General features: G+C 31.7%; 2 protein-coding genes across 2 annotated transcripts; one reads left to right on the top strand and one right to left on the bottom strand.

Annotated features, from left to right (window-relative positions):
- The first annotated feature begins 628 nt into the window (after nucleotides 1-628).
- LOC101219437 (AUGMIN subunit 3) lies at nucleotides 629-16,362 on the top strand. The gene is made up of 18 exons (XM_004150288.3): nucleotides 629-1,035; nucleotides 1,157-1,193; nucleotides 1,276-1,379; nucleotides 1,476-1,671; nucleotides 2,981-3,047; nucleotides 3,747-3,850; nucleotides 4,848-4,932; nucleotides 5,782-5,836; nucleotides 6,467-6,598; nucleotides 8,939-9,008; nucleotides 9,785-9,842; nucleotides 9,962-10,017; nucleotides 11,442-11,594; nucleotides 11,888-11,999; nucleotides 12,790-12,931; nucleotides 14,428-14,503; nucleotides 14,826-14,921; nucleotides 16,010-16,362. The coding sequence occupies exons 1-18, from the start codon at nucleotides 860-862 to the stop codon at nucleotides 16,136-16,138; spliced, it is 1,848 nt and encodes a 615-aa protein (XP_004150336.1). The 5' UTR covers nucleotides 629-859; the 3' UTR covers nucleotides 16,139-16,362.
- Nucleotides 16,363-21,223: 4,861 nt separating this feature from the next.
- On the bottom strand, nucleotides 21,224-23,307 carry LOC101219200. The gene is made up of 4 exons (XM_004150287.3): nucleotides 23,134-23,307; nucleotides 22,831-23,022; nucleotides 22,223-22,381; nucleotides 21,224-21,670 (listed from the first exon to the last, which is right to left on the bottom strand). Exons 1-4 carry the CDS (start codon nucleotides 23,137-23,139, stop codon nucleotides 21,617-21,619), a joined length of 411 nt encoding a protein of 136 aa, XP_004150335.2. The 5' UTR covers nucleotides 23,140-23,307; the 3' UTR covers nucleotides 21,224-21,616.

The raw sequence follows: 23,307 nt of genomic DNA, 5'->3' as shown, positions 1-23,307 counted from the left end.
TATCAAAATGTCAACTAATTTTTATTCTTTCAAATTTATTTAGTACAAAAATCCTAATTTAATACAAAGATTTAAAGTTCTTTTTCTCTTGGACAATATTGTGTAGGTGGTTGAATCAAACATGTATCTCAAAGTCGATAGTACCATGTGGTCAACAATCACATACCATATCATCACAAAGTTTCAATTATGCTAAATTTACCACTGTTTCATTATCATGTCTTTCTCGAATTTCCGTTTTTGGTTTGCCCTAAACCCAAGAGAAAAAATGTAAAGAAGTTTAAAATGATCAACTATGTTACGTAAAAAAGTTGAAAATGATTGCTCATTACTTGTCCTATCCTTAGTTGAAAATGATTGCTCATTACTTGTCCTATCCTTAATATTGGTAAAATTGTATAACAGTAGAATGTTCGTGGATAATAAATATATATAGAAAATGAAATAAAATGTTAACATTCCATTCAATAAAGTATCGGACTTGCACAAAACAAGAAGAACAAGATAGAAAAAACGAAACAATTTAAATTGAAGGGAAACTTATGAAAAAATAAAAAAAAAAAAGAAAAGGAAACATGTTTCTAAAAAAGAGTTTAATTACAATATATTTTGTAAGAACTTTGTTAGTTTGGACCATTTTGCTTCTTACTTGGGAAAGAAAATTGATGGAAAAGAGAAAGAATGGAGTCTTATGAAAGAAAATCCCCACAGGGATAAATGGTAACGCTTTTTGAAAAATTCACATTTCATTTCACCATTTCTTTGGTAGACATTCAAATCAGTGATCGGAAAAGGGCGGCACACTTCAAAATTTCCCTCTAAACATCGGTTCAGGACAAGAATTTGTAGATACTTGCAGATGAGTGGCGCGAGGCTGTGCGGTTTGTTGGGCGAATTGGGGTATGAAGGCGCACAAGCATTGGACCCTGACAGTTTCGAATGGCCATTTCAGTACGACGATGCTCGCTCCATTCTCGATTGGATCTGTTCTAGCTTGCGCCCCTCCAATGTCCTCTCCCATTCCGAGCTCTCCCAGTAACTTCCTCTTCCCCATTTTCGTATTTTTCTTTTTTTTTTTTTTGGTTAATTTGTGAATGCTTGTAGTGGGTTTGAATTTTACTCATCGGCGAGTGTCATTTTGGCGTGTAATATCTAGGTACGGGCAATTCCTTGAAGAGGGAAAGCTTTTGGAGGTGAAATTCTTTAGAATTTTTCAGTATGGTTTTGTTTTGATAGAAGAGTTGTTGGGTTTTAATTGTTGGGTTTGTCGAACAGGGGGAGGATTTGGATTCAGCTTATGATAGCATTTCGGCATTTTCGTCTAGACGAGACAACCAAGACGCTCTTTTTGGAGGCGAAGAAGGGTTGAAGGAGATAAGGTGGTATACTGTGTACATTCTTTAAAATAGGTTCTTGTGTTTGGTTTGTATCGCTGCCGCTTATGTCATTTACAATCTTGTTTTCAACATTGGTAGAGAAGCAACCGTCGCATATAAATCTGAAGCATTACAGTTACAAAGACAACTTAGCCATCTTCAGTCTCAATATGATATGCTTACAAGCCAAGCTTCTACTTTGACTCAAGGGAGACGGGCACGAGTTGCTGCAACTTCTAGTGTAAATGGACAATTAACGAGTATAGATGATAGCATCTCTGCCAGGAATTTAGAGGTATATAAACAATGGGGTGAACAATTTATCGTTTCTGCTTTATTTCTGTGTCTAACGTGTGGTGTTTAATCTTCTGTATAACCACTAATAAGGAGTGTTTGAAACAAAAGACCTCCAATCTATATTGGTAAGGAAACGTTGAATTACAAAAAGAAATGTGTAGGGCACTCTGAGTTGAGGACGTAAACTGCATATTTTCAAAAAAGTTTCAGAAGTTGTAAACTCATACGAGAAAGTTCTATGGTTTTTTTCCTTCCAAAGAAGCCAACAGGTGGTTTATTTCGCTCATCTTTCCAACCATCTAAACACTATCATTTTGCTCACTTCAAAGATCCCCAATGCCATTGGATTATCAAAAAGGTTTCCAATTATCAAAGAGCTTTAGCCTGTCCTCTTATGCACGAATTAGGAGTCAGCCATGCTGGACATAGGTGTTCAAGTGATGATTGAGGAGCTCCTTCTCAATCTCCCTTTTAAAGAGAAAAGGTGTTTTTTTGGGGCTTGTTGGAGTGTCTGCTATTGTTTGAGATGTTCGAGGAGACAGGGACAATCTCGGGTGTTTCACAGTAGGGTAAGGGATCTTTGTGAGATTTGGTATTTTGGTTTGATTTCACACATCCTTATGGGCTTTGATTTTTAAGACCTTTTGTAATTATTCCATCAATAACATTTTAATTAGTCGGACCCCCTTCTTGTAGTTGGGGCGTTTAGGTGGACTTGGTTTGCTCTTGTATTCTTTCATCATTTCCTCGATGAAAGTTGTTTCTACCCAAAAGAAAAAAAAAAGAGAGGTCTAGTCTGTCCTTGGGAAGGAGTCCTGCTCAGTAGCTGAAATAAAGCTTTTGAGGCCCTGTTGGGGAAACACCAATTAATTTTGAAATTTCTTAACAAGTCCTTTCAGCAAGCAGCAGCAAAAGGACAATTAAAGATAAATTATTGTGCCATAATTTTTTAATTAATGTCTTGTTAGAATTAGTGGGCTTGGACCCAAGGAAGGATTTAACCTAATTTCCTTTCCTTTTTTATCATAAACATGTTGTCTATTTATTTTCCCCTTGTATCTTTTGTTAATATGAGAAATTAATAAGAAAGTCATATTGTGGTTTTTCTCCCATTACTCAGGTTTCCACGTAACTTATTGTCTATTTTCTTTACTACTTTTAATCGGGCTTCATCTTATATGGCATTTTTGTCTCCCCCCGTTGTAACTGTAAACCTTCCCTCTTTGAAAATACTTGGTGAATTATTTCATTTTAAGACATCTTAAAATGCCTTTTTTTTTTTTTTTTTTTTTCGTGTTGTAATTTAGATGAATGCAGTTCTTGGAAGGATTGCATCCACAGCCCAAGAGTTGGCTCATTATCATTCTGGCGATGGTATTATTTTAGTTGTTCTATCACTTTTTATGACGAGTTTTTATTCTACTACTTTAAGGTTTAGTCAGTTATTTAAATTAGTTTCATTTGAAGCTTATATTTTGATTCTTCTGATTTTTCTCTATTAAATATGTCATGTGTGTACTTAAGGAGAAAGATACCGTTGAATTTTACAATTTCCCTTCTTAAAACCACATTGTCTCTCAGGAAAATGTCATCACCAATCTTTCTTGGCTGTTTTTGAAATGGGAGGGAAGGAGGAGAGAAGCAGGGAAAGAAAAATAAAAGTGTTAATGTGGGTGTTGTCTGTATTAATGTCTTCTAGAGGCTCCTCTTGTTAACGTGGGTGTTGTCTGTACTGATGTCTTCTACAGACTCCTCTTAGAGTGCTTTATCTAATTGCTGTTATTATTCGTCTTCTCTATCTAGCTAGATATGGGTAGTATTGTTGCAGAAGAGGTACGTTTGGTTGTGTTATTTTATCTGACTTGCAAGTGTATCCAATCCTTGTACGTGTTGTAACAAATGATTCTAATCACTTTTTAGCTTGAGCATCATGCATGTCCATTTGCTTTGCAACATTGACAGTTCCAATCTCTTAGATAATAATTTAAGTTTTAATTCTTTTTAAACAAATTTTTTTCATTTCTTTCGTCTCTTTGATTCCTTCTGAAGTTATGAATATGAATGATTGCGCAGAGGATGGTATTTATTTGGCGTATTCCGACTTTCATCCATACTTGGTTGGGGATTCATCCTGCATAAAGGAGCTAAATCAGTGGTTTTCTAAACAACTAGACACGGTATGCAGATTTGAATCTTAGATCTTTTGAATTCAAAATTGTATGATGGGAACTTTTGGCCATCGAGATTTCACTTATGACAAAATGTGATAACACCTTTTTTTTTTAAAGGAAACATAGAACTTTCTTTGAGCAAAAATGTGACACACATAAGGGAAGGGAGATTTGATTCTCTCAATCCCAAGCCAAGAAATGACACGAGGTTTCTAATTAATTTTGATGTGGAGTATTAGTTACGAATGTTCAATAAGGTTTTTGAGGCTGATGCTTTGAGGCTTGCAGCAAGACTCAAATTTCTAGCCTTGAATGTTTTGCCCGATTTGAACACGAGGTTTATACCTTCATGAGCACACAGAAGCTTGAACCCTTCACGTTCTGAAATAACTAGGACACTAATACCAAATTACTATCTGTTTGTCTTCAAATAGAAACTTTCACTTATGCAATATTCCATTGCATGTAGTAATTCTATACTACTACTTTTATCATGAAGGTTAGCAAAATTATTAAGGATGAAAGTTAAAGAATAAGTTGGATTCTTTTTGTGAAAAAATTACATATATATTTTTAAAATGGAAAACCAAGTTTCATTGTGGAAAATGGAACACAAATGGACATACAAAAACAACCAAATAACAGGAACCAAATGATTAACTATACAAAAAGAGCTCCGATTCAAGATGAACGGGGTTAGCCAAATCCTTGGACAAAGATGCCTAAATGGAAGCAAACCTAGCAAGAGACCTAACTGTTCTTCCCACAATCTCTTAAAATCTTTAAAAATGCTATTATTTTTTCTCAAGGTCCTACAGGACAAACATATTTTTTCCTTTTTACTCTCCATTTTCTTATTGTCTTTTAATGCTAGTCTTTTTTTTCTTTTTATTTATTTTTTAAAATATTTAATTTTGTTAATATTGATGAAATTTGATTTTTTGTATGATCATATTTCTACCTTAATTTGCTTTCATTGTTTTTGTCATGCGATAATGGTTAGGGGCCTTATCGACTAGTTGCTGAGGAGGGAAAGTCAAAATGTTCATGGGTGAGTCTTGATGACATGTCAAATATCTTAGTAAGAGGTATATTTCTTGTGAACTTTATTTTATCCTTTTCATCTTTCACTGTTTTTTCTTACCCAAAAAGAGGGTTAAAAAGAATTGAAAGTATTAAATTTACCACTAACCCATTAGCTTAAACTTTTGAGTTCACAATAGTTTAACATAGTATATGAGGTCTTGTGTTGAAGCTTTTGTGATGTCATTTTATCTCTCTTAAATCACTAACAAGTGGGGCAAATTTAACATAATATCTAACACTGCTTCTCACTTGTGGGTTTGAAATATGAAGAAAGTCCCAACAAGTGGAAATTAACATTAATCAAGGAGGAAACAACAACATAAGGGCTTGAACACAAGACTTTTTTGGACCATCTGCTCTGATACCATCTTAAATCACCAATTCACCCAAAAGCTTAAGCTGATGGGTGGAGGAAGATTTAATATAGTATCTAACAATCTCGATTAACATTAATTTTTACTTATTGGGTCTTCTACAAAACTTTGAGGCCATAACCGGGGCATGTCAAAGTGCATTGAAATAATTGCCCATTAGTTTAAGCTACTGGGTTTATTGGTGATTTAACCAACAAAGGGAAAAAAAGTGAAGTGGAGGGTAAACATCACTGTAATTTATATTGTTTGATCATCTTGCTCTCCCTTTCTTGTTCTTATTGATATTTCCCTGGTACTTCAGGTTTCTGTAGTACTGTATGATGTTTTATAAATTTAAACCAATTAATTAAAATTGTGGTTTTTCCATCATTTTGGCAAAATGTCGTTCTTTCGATGGAGGGAAGGGTGAGTGATCCGAGTCTGACTTTCAATGCACTTGTGATTGATTTCCAGATTGTTTGGTTTTTCTCCTTGCAGATTTGGAGACATCCCATCATCAACGTGTATCTGAGTTGCAAAGGCTACGTTCGATGTATTTATTTCTTATCCTTATGGCCAAGTGCATTACTTGCTTGCTCTTAATGCTTTATTCCTAAGTGGTTATTTGGGGTCAAGAAGTTATTAGTTCATTAGCCTTGGTAATGTGGAAATTTTTTAAAGCATGATTCATAAGATTTACACATGGACTTCAAATCATGCATGTTTTTACATAATCTGGGGCATGGTTTTCCTCAAAGGATAGTCTTACAGTTTTATGAGATTTGCTAATTTTATTGTTGATACCTAACCTCATCCTCTTCTTCTTCTTTCTTCAGAACTCATAAGTAACAAGACACTAATGCCTAGGCATGTTTAAATACCATTGACACAGTTTCCACGTCCATCATCTGGACCATGCTTTTACTGTTCCAGTATTTGTTATGATAAATGATTGTGTATTAGATTCTGAGAAATCCATCATGGCTGAGGGCTATTGGTTGTTTCTCTCTTGTGCTAATTTCTCTTTCATAGGGCCCTATTATACTCATCAAGTTCTTACACTCTCTCTTTGCATGTGGTTTCTCTTTTGTTATTTGGCTCTGAGGTGCATCAATTGGTTTTCTTCTTTTGTTGATTTATTGTATTCTAATGTTGATTTGGGATATGTGTCTTTGCATTTTAGTTTTGGGACAAGTGAAAGACAATGGGTCGAAGCTCAGGTTGAAAATGCAAAGCAGCAAGCTATTCTAATGGTTCTCAAGTCACAAGTTACGTCAGATGAAGCCCATATTCATCTTGATCTTCATTCTCTCAGGTACAGTTTCAAAGGGCATCTGATTGTGCTTTAAGATCTTTTAAGCTTGTGTCTAACTGTTTGATACGAAATTTAGATAAGGGCAATGGAAACATAAAAGAATAGCCAACATTTTTAAAGAAGCATCATTGTTCATAAAATAATTTCTTTGGCTTGGCGGTTTTCACTTCAGAAATTAAAGCTTTAGAGCTTGTGGTTGTACTTCTGATTGTTTATAAGGATTCTTATATTATTCTTTTATAAAATTTCTTAAAAAATATTGTATATACTGTAAATATTTTTGTTCATTTCCAATTTGCTATTTTTTGCTTGTGCTATAGCACATGTTTTCGTTAATTTATTTGTTTTTACTATATAAAACATATATTAAAAGCCCACACAGAGTAGTCAAAACCCTTGGCCCAAAACAAGAAGAAAAAGGATAATAAACAATTTAATAAATACAGAAGTTTTTCCAACTCAAGCAAAGAATGTTTTCTTAATTCATAGACAAAAGCAACTATTCAACTTTCACAGAAGTCTGAAACTGTTGATTTTAATTTTTTTTTACTCCATTTGCTATAAACTCTCCATACAAGAAGGATGATATTGTTCTAATTTAGTCATGTCTTCCCTTGACGTGGTGACATGGGGAGATGTTAAGTGTAAAAACATAAGGAGTGGTGACTTTGATGTTGCATGTTGAAGCTATATGTCTATATTTAGTCATGTTTTCCCTTTGACATGGTGACATTGGATGTAGTAAATTCATAAGGAAAGGACAAGTAGCCTTGAGATTCAGAACTTTTTGTACACATGTGATAACAACAAGGAGAAAGAGCTTGAAAGGGGAGCTTCTTCAGATTCATATGCTGTGCGTCGATGAAGTTATTGCTTAGTCCTCAGCAGATGTCCCTCCAAATTCTGTCATAAAGAGAAATGAAGATGTGTGCCATGTTTGTGGTTTAGGGTACTGAACATAGATTTTACTGAGAAATTATAGGTGTCCACGGACCATAACTATATGTTCTTTTTGGAGGCAAGGTTTATCAGAGAAGCTTGTGTGATAAGGCCATCCACTTAGAAATTTCCAAGGTCTTGAGACTTCAGAGGTTTATGAACGTTGGAAGAGCACTACTTTCCTTATAGAAAACAAGAATGCTTGAAAGTAAATGAAATATTTATGAGTAACGAGGATGATAACTTTGCAATTTAAAAAAAAATAGGAATAAAAAGAAAGCAAAATTTACAAAATAGTATATGAACCCATCTAGTATTCATGGAAGACAAGGTAACCCCAGATTCTGAAAAACATTTTGTTTACCTGACAAAGTATGAAAAACAACCCAATTTGAAACAACTTGTTCGTCATCATATTTGTTCTGTAAATGTGTTACATCCATCACGTTTTTGTTGTGCCTTGCTGAAACCTCCAATCTGCCAGAAAGTTCTCTTGACAACCTTGGCTGGTAAAGGAACTATTGAAAAGAGAGACAACGAGTTCACACCAATTTACGTGGAAACCCGAGTACCGGGAGAAAAACCACGATTGTTTGTGTTGTTATTATTTTCTAATGAATAAAGCAATAGGTACAAGGGAGAATAAATAGAGTACACAATGGAATAAAAAAGGAAAAGATTTAGGAAAATAAGGAATACATTCCCATAATCTTTCCATAATTATTCTAGGATTCTAACAAGGAAAAAGCCTAGAAAAAAGGAAAGAATTCCAACAGGAACTATGAATCCTGGCATGCTTGCTTACCTGCTAGCAATGGTTGTTTAGCACAATCAACATAAGCATAACTTAGTGGTAATTGACATATACTCCTTCCTTGAGGTTGGGGGTTCAAATCTCATACCCTCACATTTGTTGTGCTAAAAAAAGAACTGTTGGCTGGACTACTGTTAAAACACCATCATCTTTTTTAATTTTAACCTCTTTTAGTTTTGGTAAGATAACCTTGTAATGTTCTTTGACCATAACAACTTTTTACCAAATCCAGTAATCTTAAGCCTTTTATGCTACACCTTCCAATGATCCAGTCCTTTAAGATTTATGGATTTCAATCCTCCATAGTTGGGAATGACTCAAATTTTGAATGAGGAACACTGAAATATTTCTCAAATTTTATAGGGTTTTGCTATGTAAACTTATTTTTGAAGACTAATTAGAGAATTGGGAAGATTTTGGATTGAATTTGTATTTTTAGTCTTTTTGTGGTGAAGAAAGTGTATTACTTTGGCATCCTAAAATTCTGTTGTCAAACGTTTTATGTCTTGAACAGATGACAGATTTGAAATTTGAAGATTGAAGTTGGATAATTTACTGGATTATCTAAATGATGCTTATTTTCACAGGAGAAAGCATTCTGAACTGGTTGGGGAGCTTTCAAATCTCTATGATAAAGAGGAGAAATTGTTATCTGAGGTTTGTCTTTGTACATGAATTGAGCCTCTAGTTCTTTTGCCGTTGCTGTCCTCTGTTATTCGTTGGATTGCTCTCATGCAGTTTTATTACAATTTAGATCATAGTCATTCTTTTTGTTGTATGTTAATCTATTTTTAGATGGTTGGTCTTTTTGATTGGTGATCGTGTTTGGGTTTCTAGGGTCTACCTCAAGAAGCTTTACCTTCAATCAGCTCAGTTTGGGATGGAATTAACTCATTCAATTTTAATAATATCCGAGACTATTTAAGTCAAACTTTAGTCAAACCATGACTTTTTTTTTTCATTACCAGAGCTAATTCTTATGTACTAATGCACTATCAGTATTTGGCAAATAATTTTCTTAATTTCTTCCTTGATTTATGAACTACAACCAACCTCCCAGAGTACATCTCGGAGAATCCTTTGTACTAATATTTATTAGAATTTGTGAGCGATTGAGATTTATTTACTCAATAGCTTCATGTCTCATATCTCGATTCTTAAGTTTAATCAGTGGACGTTTCTTTTTCTTCTGTGGTAACTGTACTATTCAAAAAGCTTATGGTAGATCATATGATATAAGTGTCTATGTGTGTGTTTTAAATAAAAAAAATTACTATTATTATTATTATAAACAAGAAACATACTTTTTCTCAGTATAGTTGATGGCTTCTTCCTAATCTTATATTATGGTGCAGAACTGTATATGTTGATTGTTTAATTCTTATGATATATGTTGATTCTGTAATTCTTATCTAGTTTCTTTTATCCCTCAGACAATTCCTGATCTGTGCTGGGAATTGGCTCAATTGCAAGACACATATATTTTACAAGGTACAAAGCTACAGTGGTTTTCTTTTTAAAAGATGTTGGATTATTATGATTATAATATTATTATGATCATCATCATCATGATCAATGATTCTGATGTAGCTTCACATTAATTCAATTAGGAGATTATGATTTGAAGGTCATGCGTCAGGAGTTCTACATTGATAGACAGAAAGTGGTATGCTCAATATCTACAATTATGTATTGATGAAACTTTAGACCTTACAAGATCTAGTTGCCTTTTTTTTTCATGAACTTATGGTTGGCTTGAAACATCTTGAAGTATGTGCTTATGGATTATTAGTTGGGTTTGAAATTTATGTTTTATTTTGTTTGTATTTTTTGTTTCTATTATTGGAGTGTTTGGGCTAGTGTCACTAATTTGCAAATATGGGGTGAGCACGTTGGGGTTGAGACACATTGTATTTAAGTTACTTTACAACTCTTTTACCAGCCTCAATGACTATGATAGACCCCCTATCATTCATCTATATAGTAGAAGAAGAAAGAAGACTTAACACATGCGGAAGAGAGGGAGGCTCGAAAGCAATAAATAAAATTAGTTAGGGCACATATAAATAGTCTTTTATTTTTTAGAGGGAAAGTTAGTTATCATTTTTGGAGTGTTAGTTGCTTACTGTTTTCATCCTTGAGAGATGGGATAGCAATAGAAGCCCTAGTTTGGGAATTGAGATCTTCTCAATTCATTCGAATATTGTTTTGATATTGTAACGAGGTATTATACTCAATACGATCAATTACTGAAGTTAGATACAAACTCTGGTTCCCATCAGACTACTATGTCTACTATGTTGGTCAGATTTATGTTAGTCGAATTTGCTGTCTGTTGATGATTTAAATTTTGTTAGTAGGGTTGGACAGAGTTGTATTTATTTATATATTTTAAAACATTAAATGTTTATTGTGTATGTCCCTGAATGTATTGAAATAGAGCAAAAGGTAGAAATGCAATCTAGAGTCTGGGAGAGGAGGGATCCCTCGCTGAAGAATCTGCAGTGTCCAACAAGTGGTGGAGATTCCAACTTGAGGCTATAATTTGGAAAACTCAGATTTATATCTATATGTTTTTATGTTTAGTTGCATATTCTGATTTCTTTCTATCCACAAATCTATGGAAGAGCTCTAGCCACACGTTGACAAAGGGTGGGCTAAAAAAGGAGCTAGGCTTATTTAAGATCTAAATAATCCGATTTTTGTACCTACCTATTAAACAGCATCAATCTAGACTTAAACTATCGATTTCTGAGTCAAAACTCATTCTTTTTTCAAAACAAGAGCTATATTTCAGTGGCCTCCAATGATTGTCTTCTGAACAAAATGTCAAATTTTTGGGACATGTCTGGAGAGATTTGTGAAAGAAATTGATACCTGTGTTGCTTAAAGGATGGACGTCTGGAAAATTAATTCAATTATGCTTCTGTGGTTATAAAACTAATGATGAAACTTAATTATTCCTGAAGCAAAATTTGTTTCATCATATGAGTTTCACATTGTACCTCCAATGGTTGTGTTTCTGTGGTTACAGTTGGACTTCTTTTCAACACGTGTTGCATTGGTGACAGTATTAATTTCATTTTACAGTTCATCAGTCATCTGGTCAATCAGCTTGCTAGGCATCAATTCCTGAAAATAGCTTGTCAAGTGGAAAAGAAGAACATGCTTGGAGCATATTCATTGCTTAAGGTTATAGAGTCAGAACTTCAAGCATATTTGTCAGCCACCAAGGGACGAGTGGTATTGACCTCATCTTTTAATATTTGTTTTGCAATAATGAAATAATCTTTTTCGCTTTAATTTTATCACACATCTAAATTGTTCTGTTTACATATTTCTCATTGAAAATAATATAATTACGAACAAATATAAAGTCTGAGTTAGTTAACAATTATTTTCCCTTGATGTTAGCTCTACTGCTAATTAATTAATTTGATAGACTGCTTTCTTTATGAATTAACCAAACTCTAGTCTGGAGCAGATGCTAGTTTCACCGTTTGAGTGTTCCATGATTATTGTTTATGCCACTTCAGGGTCGTTGCCTGGCACTGATTCAAGCTGCTTCAGATGTACAAGAACAAGGTGCAGTTGATGATCGCGATAGTTTTCTGCATGGTGTCAGAGATCTTTTAAGCATACATTCAAGTAAGGATAATCTTCCATTTTAATATTCACAGTTAAATTCAATGCTGGTCTATTAGCATAAAATTTCGCATCTTATCTGAACTGGAGAACGTGGTTTCTAAAGGAAACAGGGTTATCGATTAAATAAATGGGTGCATGTTTTTTGGTTCTCTCTTTTTTTTTTTTTGGAATTAAATTGAGATGATTGAATTATTTATTTATTTGTTTATTATTATTATTTTTATTTAGAAACCGAACTTTCATTAAGAAATATGAAAGGGCGTACAAGGGTAGTACAAAAATAAGCCCAAAAAATACGAATCACACCCAATTACAGAATGGGACTATAAGCTGCACAATTACGATTACAGACAATTATCCATAATAATACATATATGTACTGTAACATTAATATTGCATTTAATGTCATTTACAATTACAGAAGATTGTAATTACCCTTTGACCCGATTATATATATCTGGAGTCCCTTCTTGTAGGCGATTCCCTTTCTTTTGTGGGCTTGGTTTTTTATGTCCATGTATTCTTTCATTTCTTCTTAATGAAAGTTGTTCTTAAAAAAAAGAAATTACATAGGATTTGACTATCTGATTCAGAGTATTCTATGGTTGGAACTGGAATGTTCGTGCTACATTGTTTATCTCTAGGCTTATTTGTCAGGACTAGAACAGATTTGCTTGGACATTGTAACCAATAACTTGCCTTTTTGGTGCCTTTTAAAATAATTTTCTTCTCGTAGGTTAATCATTGAAGAGGGTTTGCTTTGCTCTAACAATTTAATTGACTTGTACAGATATCCAGGCTGGAGTATCAACATATGTGTCTGCTCCCGGCATTATTCAACAGATATCTCATCTTCATTCAGATTTGAGAACCCTTCAATCTGATCTTGAAAACTCCCTCCCGGGCGACAGAAACAGATGCATCAATGATCTGTCAGTATCTTATTCCTTTACATACAAGACTGTCAAATCCATATATCTGTCACGCCTTAAGTTTTTCTGTGCACTTGAATAATATTCAAAAGAAGCAATGGAAGTCTAATGGACCAAATAAATGACACGTGGCCATCCATACTTTTTTCAAAAAAAAAAAAAACCTACAAAAGGGAGGGCCCTAAGGGAAGGGTCTCCTATCAAGCCAAATAAGATCTAATGAATAATTACAAAAATAATCTGTCATTGATGCCTAGAGAGTAGAGAGAAACAAAGATGTGGTATTTGGCCCCAACTTCAAGTTGGTGGAGTGGGCTATTATAGCCTACTCCATATCCTTTCTCCCTCTTTATTTTTTATTATAGTGTTTACTATTTACTACTCGTACCGAAATAAATTGCATCCCAAATGCAGACTATCGTAACCCCAAGTTAAAATAATATGGACCCTAAACACAGACTTTAATAACCAACTTAGTTCTCCACTGAACACAAACTACAATAACTAACTTAGCTCTCCACTAAACACAAACTATAATAACCAACTTAGCTCTCCAAACGCTTCTTAAAATTCACAAGGGACCACACAACAAGAAGGTCCCTCCCTATCCATCTAAAAGTTCGTTCCACTCTCCTGATACACCATAAAATTGCACACACTGCCATCCATAAAAATATCCCTTTCCCCTTAAAAGGCAGATGGAGGACCTTCTTGATCATATCACCTAACAACCACGTGGGGATAACTTAAAGCCAAACATCTTCAAGAAAAACTTCCAAATAGCATGTGCATAATCGCAACTCCAAAATAGACTGTCCAGTTGTTCCTCCGTCCTTTGACAAGGAATACAACAAGAATGCTCAACAAATGACAGTTGGTCACTGGTTGAAGACTGTTGGTGACCATCTATATAGTCTTGAAATCTAGCATTGGTGTTTGAAGAGTGTTTTCCAATATAATTCATGCTCTGACGGCTTTCACAATTGGAGAAGCTGTTGAAATGAAGGTCAAGATATGGTGTGGAGCTAGCCTTTATTAGCTGAATTTTCAAGTAAGCAAGAATTTTTCAGAAAACTATTTTTTGGACGTGTATACAATTTTTAGAACGCAGAGCTAGTTGAGGTAAAAAAGGATTTTCATTGTGCTACTGTCGTATATCGTGAGTATAAGAGATTATGGACTTGATACATGAAAAAATCTGGTCTATTCTTCGGACTTCCACCTTTAAAATTTTTGTAAACTTCTAAAATTTCTTATGACCTACCAGTCTGGATTGTGTGTTGTATATTGGTGATGGCCACATGCTGAGTTACCATGTGCTCTTTTCATTGTAAGAATTGTCCAGTTTTGAAAGATCTTATGACCAACCGGTCTGCTTTAGATTTTGGTTAATGTGTTTCATTCATTCCATATTCCTTTCCATTTCATGTTTTTTTTATACATATGAATGCTACTTTTATTTATCAATAAATGACTCTTTCTATTATTAATTGTAGGTGCTCTCTTATTCAAAGTTTGCAGCAATTACTCTTTGCCTCTTCTACAACTGCACAACCATTACTGACTCCACGGGTATTAGTCTTCATCATAATAGTTTCTTGCAAGGATTGCTCATATCAAATGCGTAGTTTAGTTATTCTTGTATGAAACTGGTTGGAGTCATTGGATACACAGATAAGATAACATAGTTTTCTCTTTTTCAAAACATTAGAATGTAACGCTCAGATTTTTTATTTGTCTTTGCAGTCGTCCAAGTCAACTTGATCTATCATATTATTGTTAACTATGCCTTCCTTAATTAGTTTGTTACCTTTTGTGTTTAGATTGTCTTTCTTGCTGTGATGTATATTTATTTTTGCACAATTGTCCTTCATAGATATTTTATTTGTTCTAGGCCTTAATGAAAGAGCTGGATGAGATGGAAAAGATAAATGCCAAACTATCTTCTGCAGTTGAAGAAGTTACCTTGGAGCATTGTAAAAAGAATGAGGTAATCTTTGAAACAATAATTTGCTTCTCTCTTTCATGATTTTTCACTTTTATTTACCAAAAGAATTATCTATGCTGTTTGTTCAAAGTCTACAAACTTTTTATTATGTCAATCAAATAAATGTGTTAGCTATGTGAATTGCATAATAATAATATCTGCTTGTCATTAGATATGTGGAATATTTTATGCTTTACAAACGGTTTTAATAACTAATAACTGATATTCCTTCCCTCTTCGGTCATTCTAAAGGATTTGGTTTATTTATTCTGTTTTATTTTGATTTGTGAATTCCTGATTTGCAAAAGTTAGGTTCATTTAGTTTTTGAAAATTAAGTCTATTTCTCTCAATTTTTTTTTTACAATAATCTGCATCTTTCTTCAGTAAAATGAGTTTAACTATTAGCCAAATTTCAAAGACAAAAACAAGTTTTTAAAGAGTATTTTCAAATATAGCCAAATGAACCAAAATATAGCAAAATATCATAATTTACAATAGTTTATCTTGGTCTATTGTGGTTCATCACATATCGATTATGATTTTTTGTTATATTTGTAAATATTTTTAGAAATTTTATGTCATTTAAAATAATTTCTTTTTTTAAAAAATTACTTTTCTTTTTAAAATTTTGAAACATGACTTGCCTTCTAGAGATGAAAGAAGTGTTTGTAGACTTAATTTTAAGAAAACTAAAAACTAAAAATCAAATGATTATCAAACAAGGTCTTAGTGTCTAGCTTTTGTTGTGACTTTTGGATGTTTGAGAAAATGTATGTTAGTGCAGGTGGTCCTAGTATTAACAAACATATAATGTAGGAGAAATACATCTTCTTACCAAATTTAAGATTAAGCTTTTGCCAATATGAAAATAGTTCATCTAGTTAAGGCATACCTCACCTTCCACTTGTCCCCACTTCTGTTGAACTCAAAATATATAATCAGCTTTCAAACTCGGAATATCAGCAATGATTTCTGTTCCTACTTTTATGAAAAATGTGAAAACAATGTTGAATAAAACATTCCAATCCTTGCACTTCCATACACATTACAGTCTCAGCAGGTCTGACTTTGGTTCTACTTTGCAATGCAGATTGTCAAACATCATTCTCAGGAAGTAGGGCTACAACGTAGAGTTTTCGTTGACTTCTTTTGCAATCCTGAACGTCTCAGGAGTCAAGTTCGTGAACTGACTGCTCGAGTTAGAGCCATGCAAGCTTAGTAGTCAACACAGTTTGTGTATATAGAGTTTCTTTTCCATTGCTTTATTTGTATGTAAACTGTTCTTTACAATACATTACCTCGGGGGATGCTTAATTGCAAAAGGAAGGTTATAGGTTTTTTTGTGACACAATCGATCTGTTTTCGCAGTGTTAAAATCACAATATTCAATTATATAATAGTTCCACTTGAGAGTTGTTAAGGAGTGCTTGAGATTTTACCAAATTTGGCTCTTCACTCAATGCCACTCCTCTGCTCCTAAGCTCTTCAAACAATACTCATTTTGGCTAACTGATTACATACTTTAAAATAAAAAATATAACAATGATAGACACGGTTCTGTTGTTGATATAATAGCAAAATTCAACCAAATATAGACAATCTATATAAGATTTAATCTCTAAACTTCAAACAATTTTTTTAAGTATTTAACGATGTGACACATCATTAACGTTAAGAAATAAAAAGCATATATTGCTATTTAGCTTTTTAGACAATAAGTTAAATAGATAAAATAAGAATAAAACGAACCAAAAAATGGTAAGATGATAAAATTCCTCTTTTTAGTGGTAATTTTATTTCAAATAGTTAACTTACTTTCTTACGTGTCAAATCATCGTCTATAATTGAATCAATAGTGCATCTGTTCAGAGTAACAATACATAGTAGCCCCAAAAAACATATGACCAAAATCGAAAGGTCAAATATGTAATTTTATGTCATATAAATTAAAATTTAACATAATATAATATAAAAAAACAGAAGAAGGAAATTGAAAATCATGGAATAGAAATGGTGACATAACATAGGTGCTGAAAATGACTGATAAAAGGGCAATATCTATCATAAATCTTTTATTTCTCTACATAAATATATATATATTTATATTGGTTTTGCAAATGAGAAATATATTATTCAAATAAAGACAACCAAATAACCACATATACATATTTTTAAAATTCAATCAATATGTCAAAAATTAGGCAACTGAAAGCCAAACATAAAATTATCCACAAACATATTCAATTTTTTTTAGAAAAAAACACATAATCATACCTCTTTTTTCCTTTGGATTTTTGTTGTTTTTTTTTTTTTACAGCTTTACTTTATTTAATTTTTTCTCCCCAAAAAAAAAAAAAGAGTTGATGAGTAGACAAAAGGGAAGAATATACTGTTTTTTGTGAGAAAACCCCAAAAGGAATAAGAGAAAGTGACAAATGAGAAAAAGGAAACAAACAAAGAGGATTGGAATTATCACTTTGAAATATGCAAAAACCATTGACTCTTTCACCAAAAGACAACTTCTCATAATTAATATGTTCTTGAAAAACCATTCCAATATGACAAAAACCAATGCCCCAATTGCATTCTACAATATTACTACAAACAAATTTTGCTTTACTTTCAATCTTCAGACACCATTTTTTAAATTCAATTCTCTCTTTTTCTATCTTCTTTCCATCCTTTCCCTTTCGAATAAATTCTTTTCTCCCAATCATCTAAATAAATAACAAAATTTTTATTTTTACAATGTCTGAGTCGTAGATTTTGCAGAGGATATTGATTCTCTTATTCGAAAAAAGCACCTCAAGAAACAAGGTGAAAAGGAAAGAAATGACCATTTATGATCTTGCTTCTTATTATTTCTTTGTCGTGTTACCAATTTCTAACAAATAATTACACTCAAATGTAAATATGTTGCGAAAGAAAAATCTTTCAAATTTTAGTCATCAATGGTTTAGTATGGATGCTTAATCATTTTAAAAGGTTTTTTTATTGTTAGGATTAAAATGCTATTTTAACTTTAAAGTTTATTATATTTTAATTTCATTTTTAATAGTCCAAATTAATTTTAGTCTCTTCTAGCAAAACTAATTATATAATAATAACAATAGCTTTTATAGAAAACGATATGAACAAAGTGTTTAAAATTTAGAGGGAAAAAACTATAAGTTACAAATTATTATAAAAAAACAACAATAAACTAATATTAGTGACTAAATTTAAAATTTAAAAATGATATATTAACTTTTTATTTTTAAATATAAACAATAAACTACCTCTATCTGTGTGTAAATATATATATAAATGAAAAAAATAGGCTAATTAATTCCAACAAGAAACTTATAATGGAGAAATCCAAAGAGACACACTAGGTTCTAAAAAGAATATTTTGTATGAATTTAAAATCCCAAAAAATAATTATTTTATAAATAAAAAAATGAAAAGAAAAAAAGAAAGTGTATTGAGTGCAATTATAGTTATGTGAAAGTTTTTATAGAGATTAAAAAGTCCTATAAGTGCATCATCATTATATGTGAAAATATTGAATTGATTTTAATGTGAAATGTAATGATACCTAGCCAAGAAAGACTTGTAAAAGTTCATTTTTATGTTGTCCCACTTTGAAAATTAATACATCCATCCCACAGTCTTTATTAAAGAGAATATATATATATATATATTCAAATTGAGAAGCTATATATATATATATATATATTATAAGTTTGATCTCCAAAAAAGTAGTGCATTATTGTTATGTGAAAGTTTTGATATAAGATTAAAAAGCGAGTAAAATAGAGTTATGATTGTGTGAAAATATTGAATGATTAATGTGTAACATAATGATGCTAAAGAAGAAAGACATGAAAAAGGATGAAGAAGAGCAACAAAGTCAATCTGTAGGGTTCCCTCAAACCCTTTACTTATATATATATATTCATTCAACAACAACATGAGATTGGATCTTTCATATCTTAATCAATTAAGTCATGTTCAAATTAATTATAAAACTTAAATTAAAAAAAGATACAAGAATGAAACGAGATGTCTCACATTAATCAAATATTGATAACAACTAACTATACTATCAATGTGCATAATCTTCACTGTTAGAAGTAGTTGAAGAGAAGTAAGGATGGGTATATTAGAAATAGATTAAAGAAGAGATGTGTATAGATATAATATGAAAAAGTAAGTTGTAGATAGAAGATAAAAGTAGGGTAGGTAGGTTTCATTTTGGAATTTACAAGTGAGGCATGTGATTCATTGGGTTCCAATTAATATTACTTTTTTTGAATCAATTTCAATTCCCAAGAAAGGTTTTTATAAGATTCAAAAGTTTATGTTTTATGTTGTGAGTGCATTATTATTGTTATGTGAAAGATTTAAGAAGATTACAAAGTCAATTAAACACATCATGATTGTATACAAATATTCAATTCATTAATCAGTAATGTAATGATGACAAAAAAAAACACATTAAAGGGAGTGAACAATTATATACATAACCAATTAATAGTTTGTATAAGTTGATGCTAATCAAAACACCATTTACAACGTCCACCAAATCATACGAATTAAGCTTTAATGTTTAAAATCATATAGATTGAATTTACTATTTAATCGAAAGTAAATTGTATTATCATTTTTTTTTTTTGAAGAAACAAGAATAGATTGTTGAATTAAAAAGAAAAAGGGATTTGATTAGATTCAAAAGAGTGTTTGAGTGCATTATGGTTATATGTATGAAAGTTTTTGTAAGATTGAATTGATTAATGTGTAGTGTAATGATGGGAAAAGAAGAAAGGCATAGAAAAGAAAAGAGGATGAAGAAGAAGAAAAAGTCAAAATATAGGTTAGGTTTGGTCCCAAAATTGAAGAAAGAAAAAGGGTTTGATGGATTCCCCATTTGAAGAAGAAAGACAGAGAGTTTCATATTCTTTTTTTTTTCTCTCTCACTTCTCCTTTTCAAACCTCTCTTCTTCATCGCTACATTTCTCACTCTAATTTCAACCTGTTTTTCCATCTCTTTCATTTTTCTTTAATACCTAAATAATTCCAACCTTCGTTTTTGTTACAATATTATAATACTATTTAGAGACCGAGCCACTTACCATAATTGATAGAGCCATGAGAGGTTTGGTTCGTCTCCAAACCGACAACACATTTTTTTTATAATTTTCAAAAACTTAAATTGATCGATCTACTAATTAACCAAAACGGTCTTTTTTTTATATATTATATATTAATAAATTATTTTTTGATATAAAAAGAGCAACGTGTGGAGATTAAACTTCAGACCTCTAAGAAAGTTAGAAAGTCATGTTAATTATAAATAGAACTAATTTGGTTTTCAAATTAAACTATAAGCATAGTCCTTCCAAATTTAGTGTATCTCTAATTAAACTTATAACTACTAAATATTTCAACTTTAAATAGCACTAAATAAATTTATAAGTTTTCATTTTGCACGTCGATAGGCTCCTACTCGATACAGTAAATATTTTAAAAAGCTATGAACGTATTAAATAAAAAATTAAAAGATTAACGTTGACAAAATTCAATTTTATATCTAATATGTTATTGCATTCTATTTTTTTTTTTTAATAGATCAACTTATTAGCTATAAGGATCATTAAAAAGTTCTCATCTACCATATGTAATGAATTATAAAACATATATCTTATACACTAAACATGTATTAGAGTTTATTTATGGTTGAAACTGCTTAACTTTGGGAATATTACTCTATTCTTAATTTGTGTTTTTGTTCAAAACTTGTTTCTTTTTTTATTTTATTTTATTCAAATTAATCAGTTTACATTTTTTTTAAAATTAGTCGCTAATTCATTGAAATTGAAAGAAATCAAAAGTTTAATTTTTTTTTCATTTTTGAAAGAAAGCCAAAACTGTAAAAACAACAACAATAATAATAATAATTTATTAGGTTTTATTTTTCTAATTTCTCACTAGACATTGTTTTCTAGCATTTTTATTTCAAATAATATCTTTGGTTTTAATTTTAATTGGTTAATTGAAAACAAATGGCACTGTATAAATCAGAAAATTATAAAATAAGTGCTATTTAAATAAGAGAGAAAAATGATATTTAAATTTTTAGGTGCTAATTTTACACCATGTACTACTCAAATTTTAGAAAAAGAAATATTAATTATTTTGTATAAAGATGGTTAAAAGTAAATAAAAATAAATGGCATTAAAATATATTGAAAGGATAGAGTGAGAATTAATTAAGCATATTCTTCATAGGTCCAAATGTAATCCAAAAAAAGAGAAATAATAGTGAAATGGAAGGCCCAATAAAGGTGGTGGTCTTTTACTTTGAAATATAGAATATTCATTACACATCCAAAGGTAAACATAGTAACCAATGGGAGAACCTTGTACAATTAATTCTCCCCTCTAATTTTAAAAGAAAGAAAAAACACTCTCAAAAATAAAAATTAAAAATCAGCACCTCTCTATGATAATTTTTTTTTTTTTTTTGGTGATAAATATATTATATATAATTATGAATTTGATAACCAAACATCCCAAAAGATTATGTACTATTTGGCCTCTCTCTCTCTCTCTGTTCTTTTCATAAGAAAAATATACATTCATTTCATTCTCCCATTAGTTTCATCTTCATCATCTTCATCTTCTTTTCCCCTTCATTCTTCTTCTTCAAATCATATCAAATCAAACAAGTTGGCACAAAGCAATTTGTTATGTAACTCAGCCCTCTTTTCTGCATAAATAAACATATATACATTAGAAAAACCATTTATAATTAAATACATACATAAGTTCATAACCCATAAACAAAATTTAAAGAAAAGTATTAACAAGAAGTTTTATTTTCAACTTTTGTATCTTTTTTGTTTTTTCTCTCTAGATTTCAAATAAATTTAAACCATTCTAATGACACCCAAAACTTACCATCATCTTTCTAGTAGAGTTTTACAAAAATGTTGAAGAAAAATGGATCATTTTCGTAAAATTCCAGATGTATCAGATCTATGGTAAATATTTTCAATAATTTTGCCATTTATAATAATTCTCTAAAAACAATTGAATAAATAAGGTTATGTAATGTCAAAATCCAAACGAAGAAATACCATCTTTAACTCAAAGTGAAACCTCTTTAATGTATTATCTTTTATTACAAAAGAGAAAAAAAAAAATAGAGAAGGAAATATTGATACCAAGTTGTTACCAGAAAAAGTGAAGTTAATGAAGGGGAAAATGTATTAAAGTGGAATCTAAAATTTAAAAAAGAAAAGGGGAAAAGTGAAAAGACCTTTTTGGACTTGGCAGCAAGGAGGTCAGGAGAAATTTTATACAAATCTTCATCAACGGGCTTTGGCATTGGCTTTGTTGAATAATTATGACTCATTCCATTACTTGGGCTTCCCCACTTCTCCTTCTTTGATTGCTTCCCCTGTCTGTCACGCTTCCTCTGCATCACCCGCCAACAACTTTTAATTCATTTTTCCAAAAGTCTTTTTCTTTTTCTTTTTTACCCTTTTCCTTCCCTTCCTCCTTCTACTTAGTCTTATAAATAATTCATTAATTAAATGTAATGTCACGTGCCTATCACGCACTTGATTTTCTTTTTTTTTTTGCCTTTCCTTTTCTTGTACATTGAAAGGTAAAAAAAAGGTTATGAGCATGCTTAATGTAAGAGCAAGCATGTGGATCCACTCATTATCATCACTTTCCTTTCTTTTTTTTTTCTTTTTCAAAAGTAAATAATATTACTAAAACATTAAATTAAATCTTTAATCATATTTTTATGCTTCTATGTATTTTAACATTGAAAGAAATAAACAACAAAATGTGATTTAAAAGAATGGAATTAATAAATAATGATGATGATAGAATAAGAGTTGAAAAAGAGGAACGGACCCTGGGGCGAGGGACGACGATCATGGCTGGGGTAACCACGTCATTCTCGTAGAGATCGCCGGCGACGTAGAGATCGGTGTCGTGAGGGAAACCCGCGATTCTAGAAGATTCAAAGCAGTGGGAGAAAGGGAGATGGTCGTTCCATTCCCAGTTACCGAAGCTGGGAATGTAGTTTCTCCGGTAGTAGTAATCCTATGCAACCAAAAAAAAAGAGAAAAGAAAAAACACAATAAATATAAAGTACAAAAAAGAAGAAGAGGAGGAGGAGAAATGAGGGTTGGTTAATAGAGATTGATGAGATACCTCCATGGAAGAAGAGGCAGCAGCAGCAGGAGCAGGTTGGGTTTGTAAATTGGAAAGAGAGAAAGTGAGTGAGGAATGGTGGGGGGGTTGAAGTTGAAAGAAAAGAGAGAGGGGGGGAGGGTTATTTATATAAAAATGGAAAAGAAGAAGAAAATGGGGGTTTGGGGTTTTGGG

Source organism: Cucumis sativus, chromosome 7, assembly GCF_000004075.3.
Source record: "Cucumis sativus cultivar 9930 chromosome 7, Cucumber_9930_V3, whole genome shotgun sequence".
Classification (NCBI taxonomy): domain Eukaryota; kingdom Viridiplantae; phylum Streptophyta; class Magnoliopsida; order Cucurbitales; family Cucurbitaceae; genus Cucumis; species Cucumis sativus.
The sequence above is the reverse complement of the archived record's forward strand: the minus strand, read 5'-3'. Positions and strand labels throughout refer to the sequence as shown.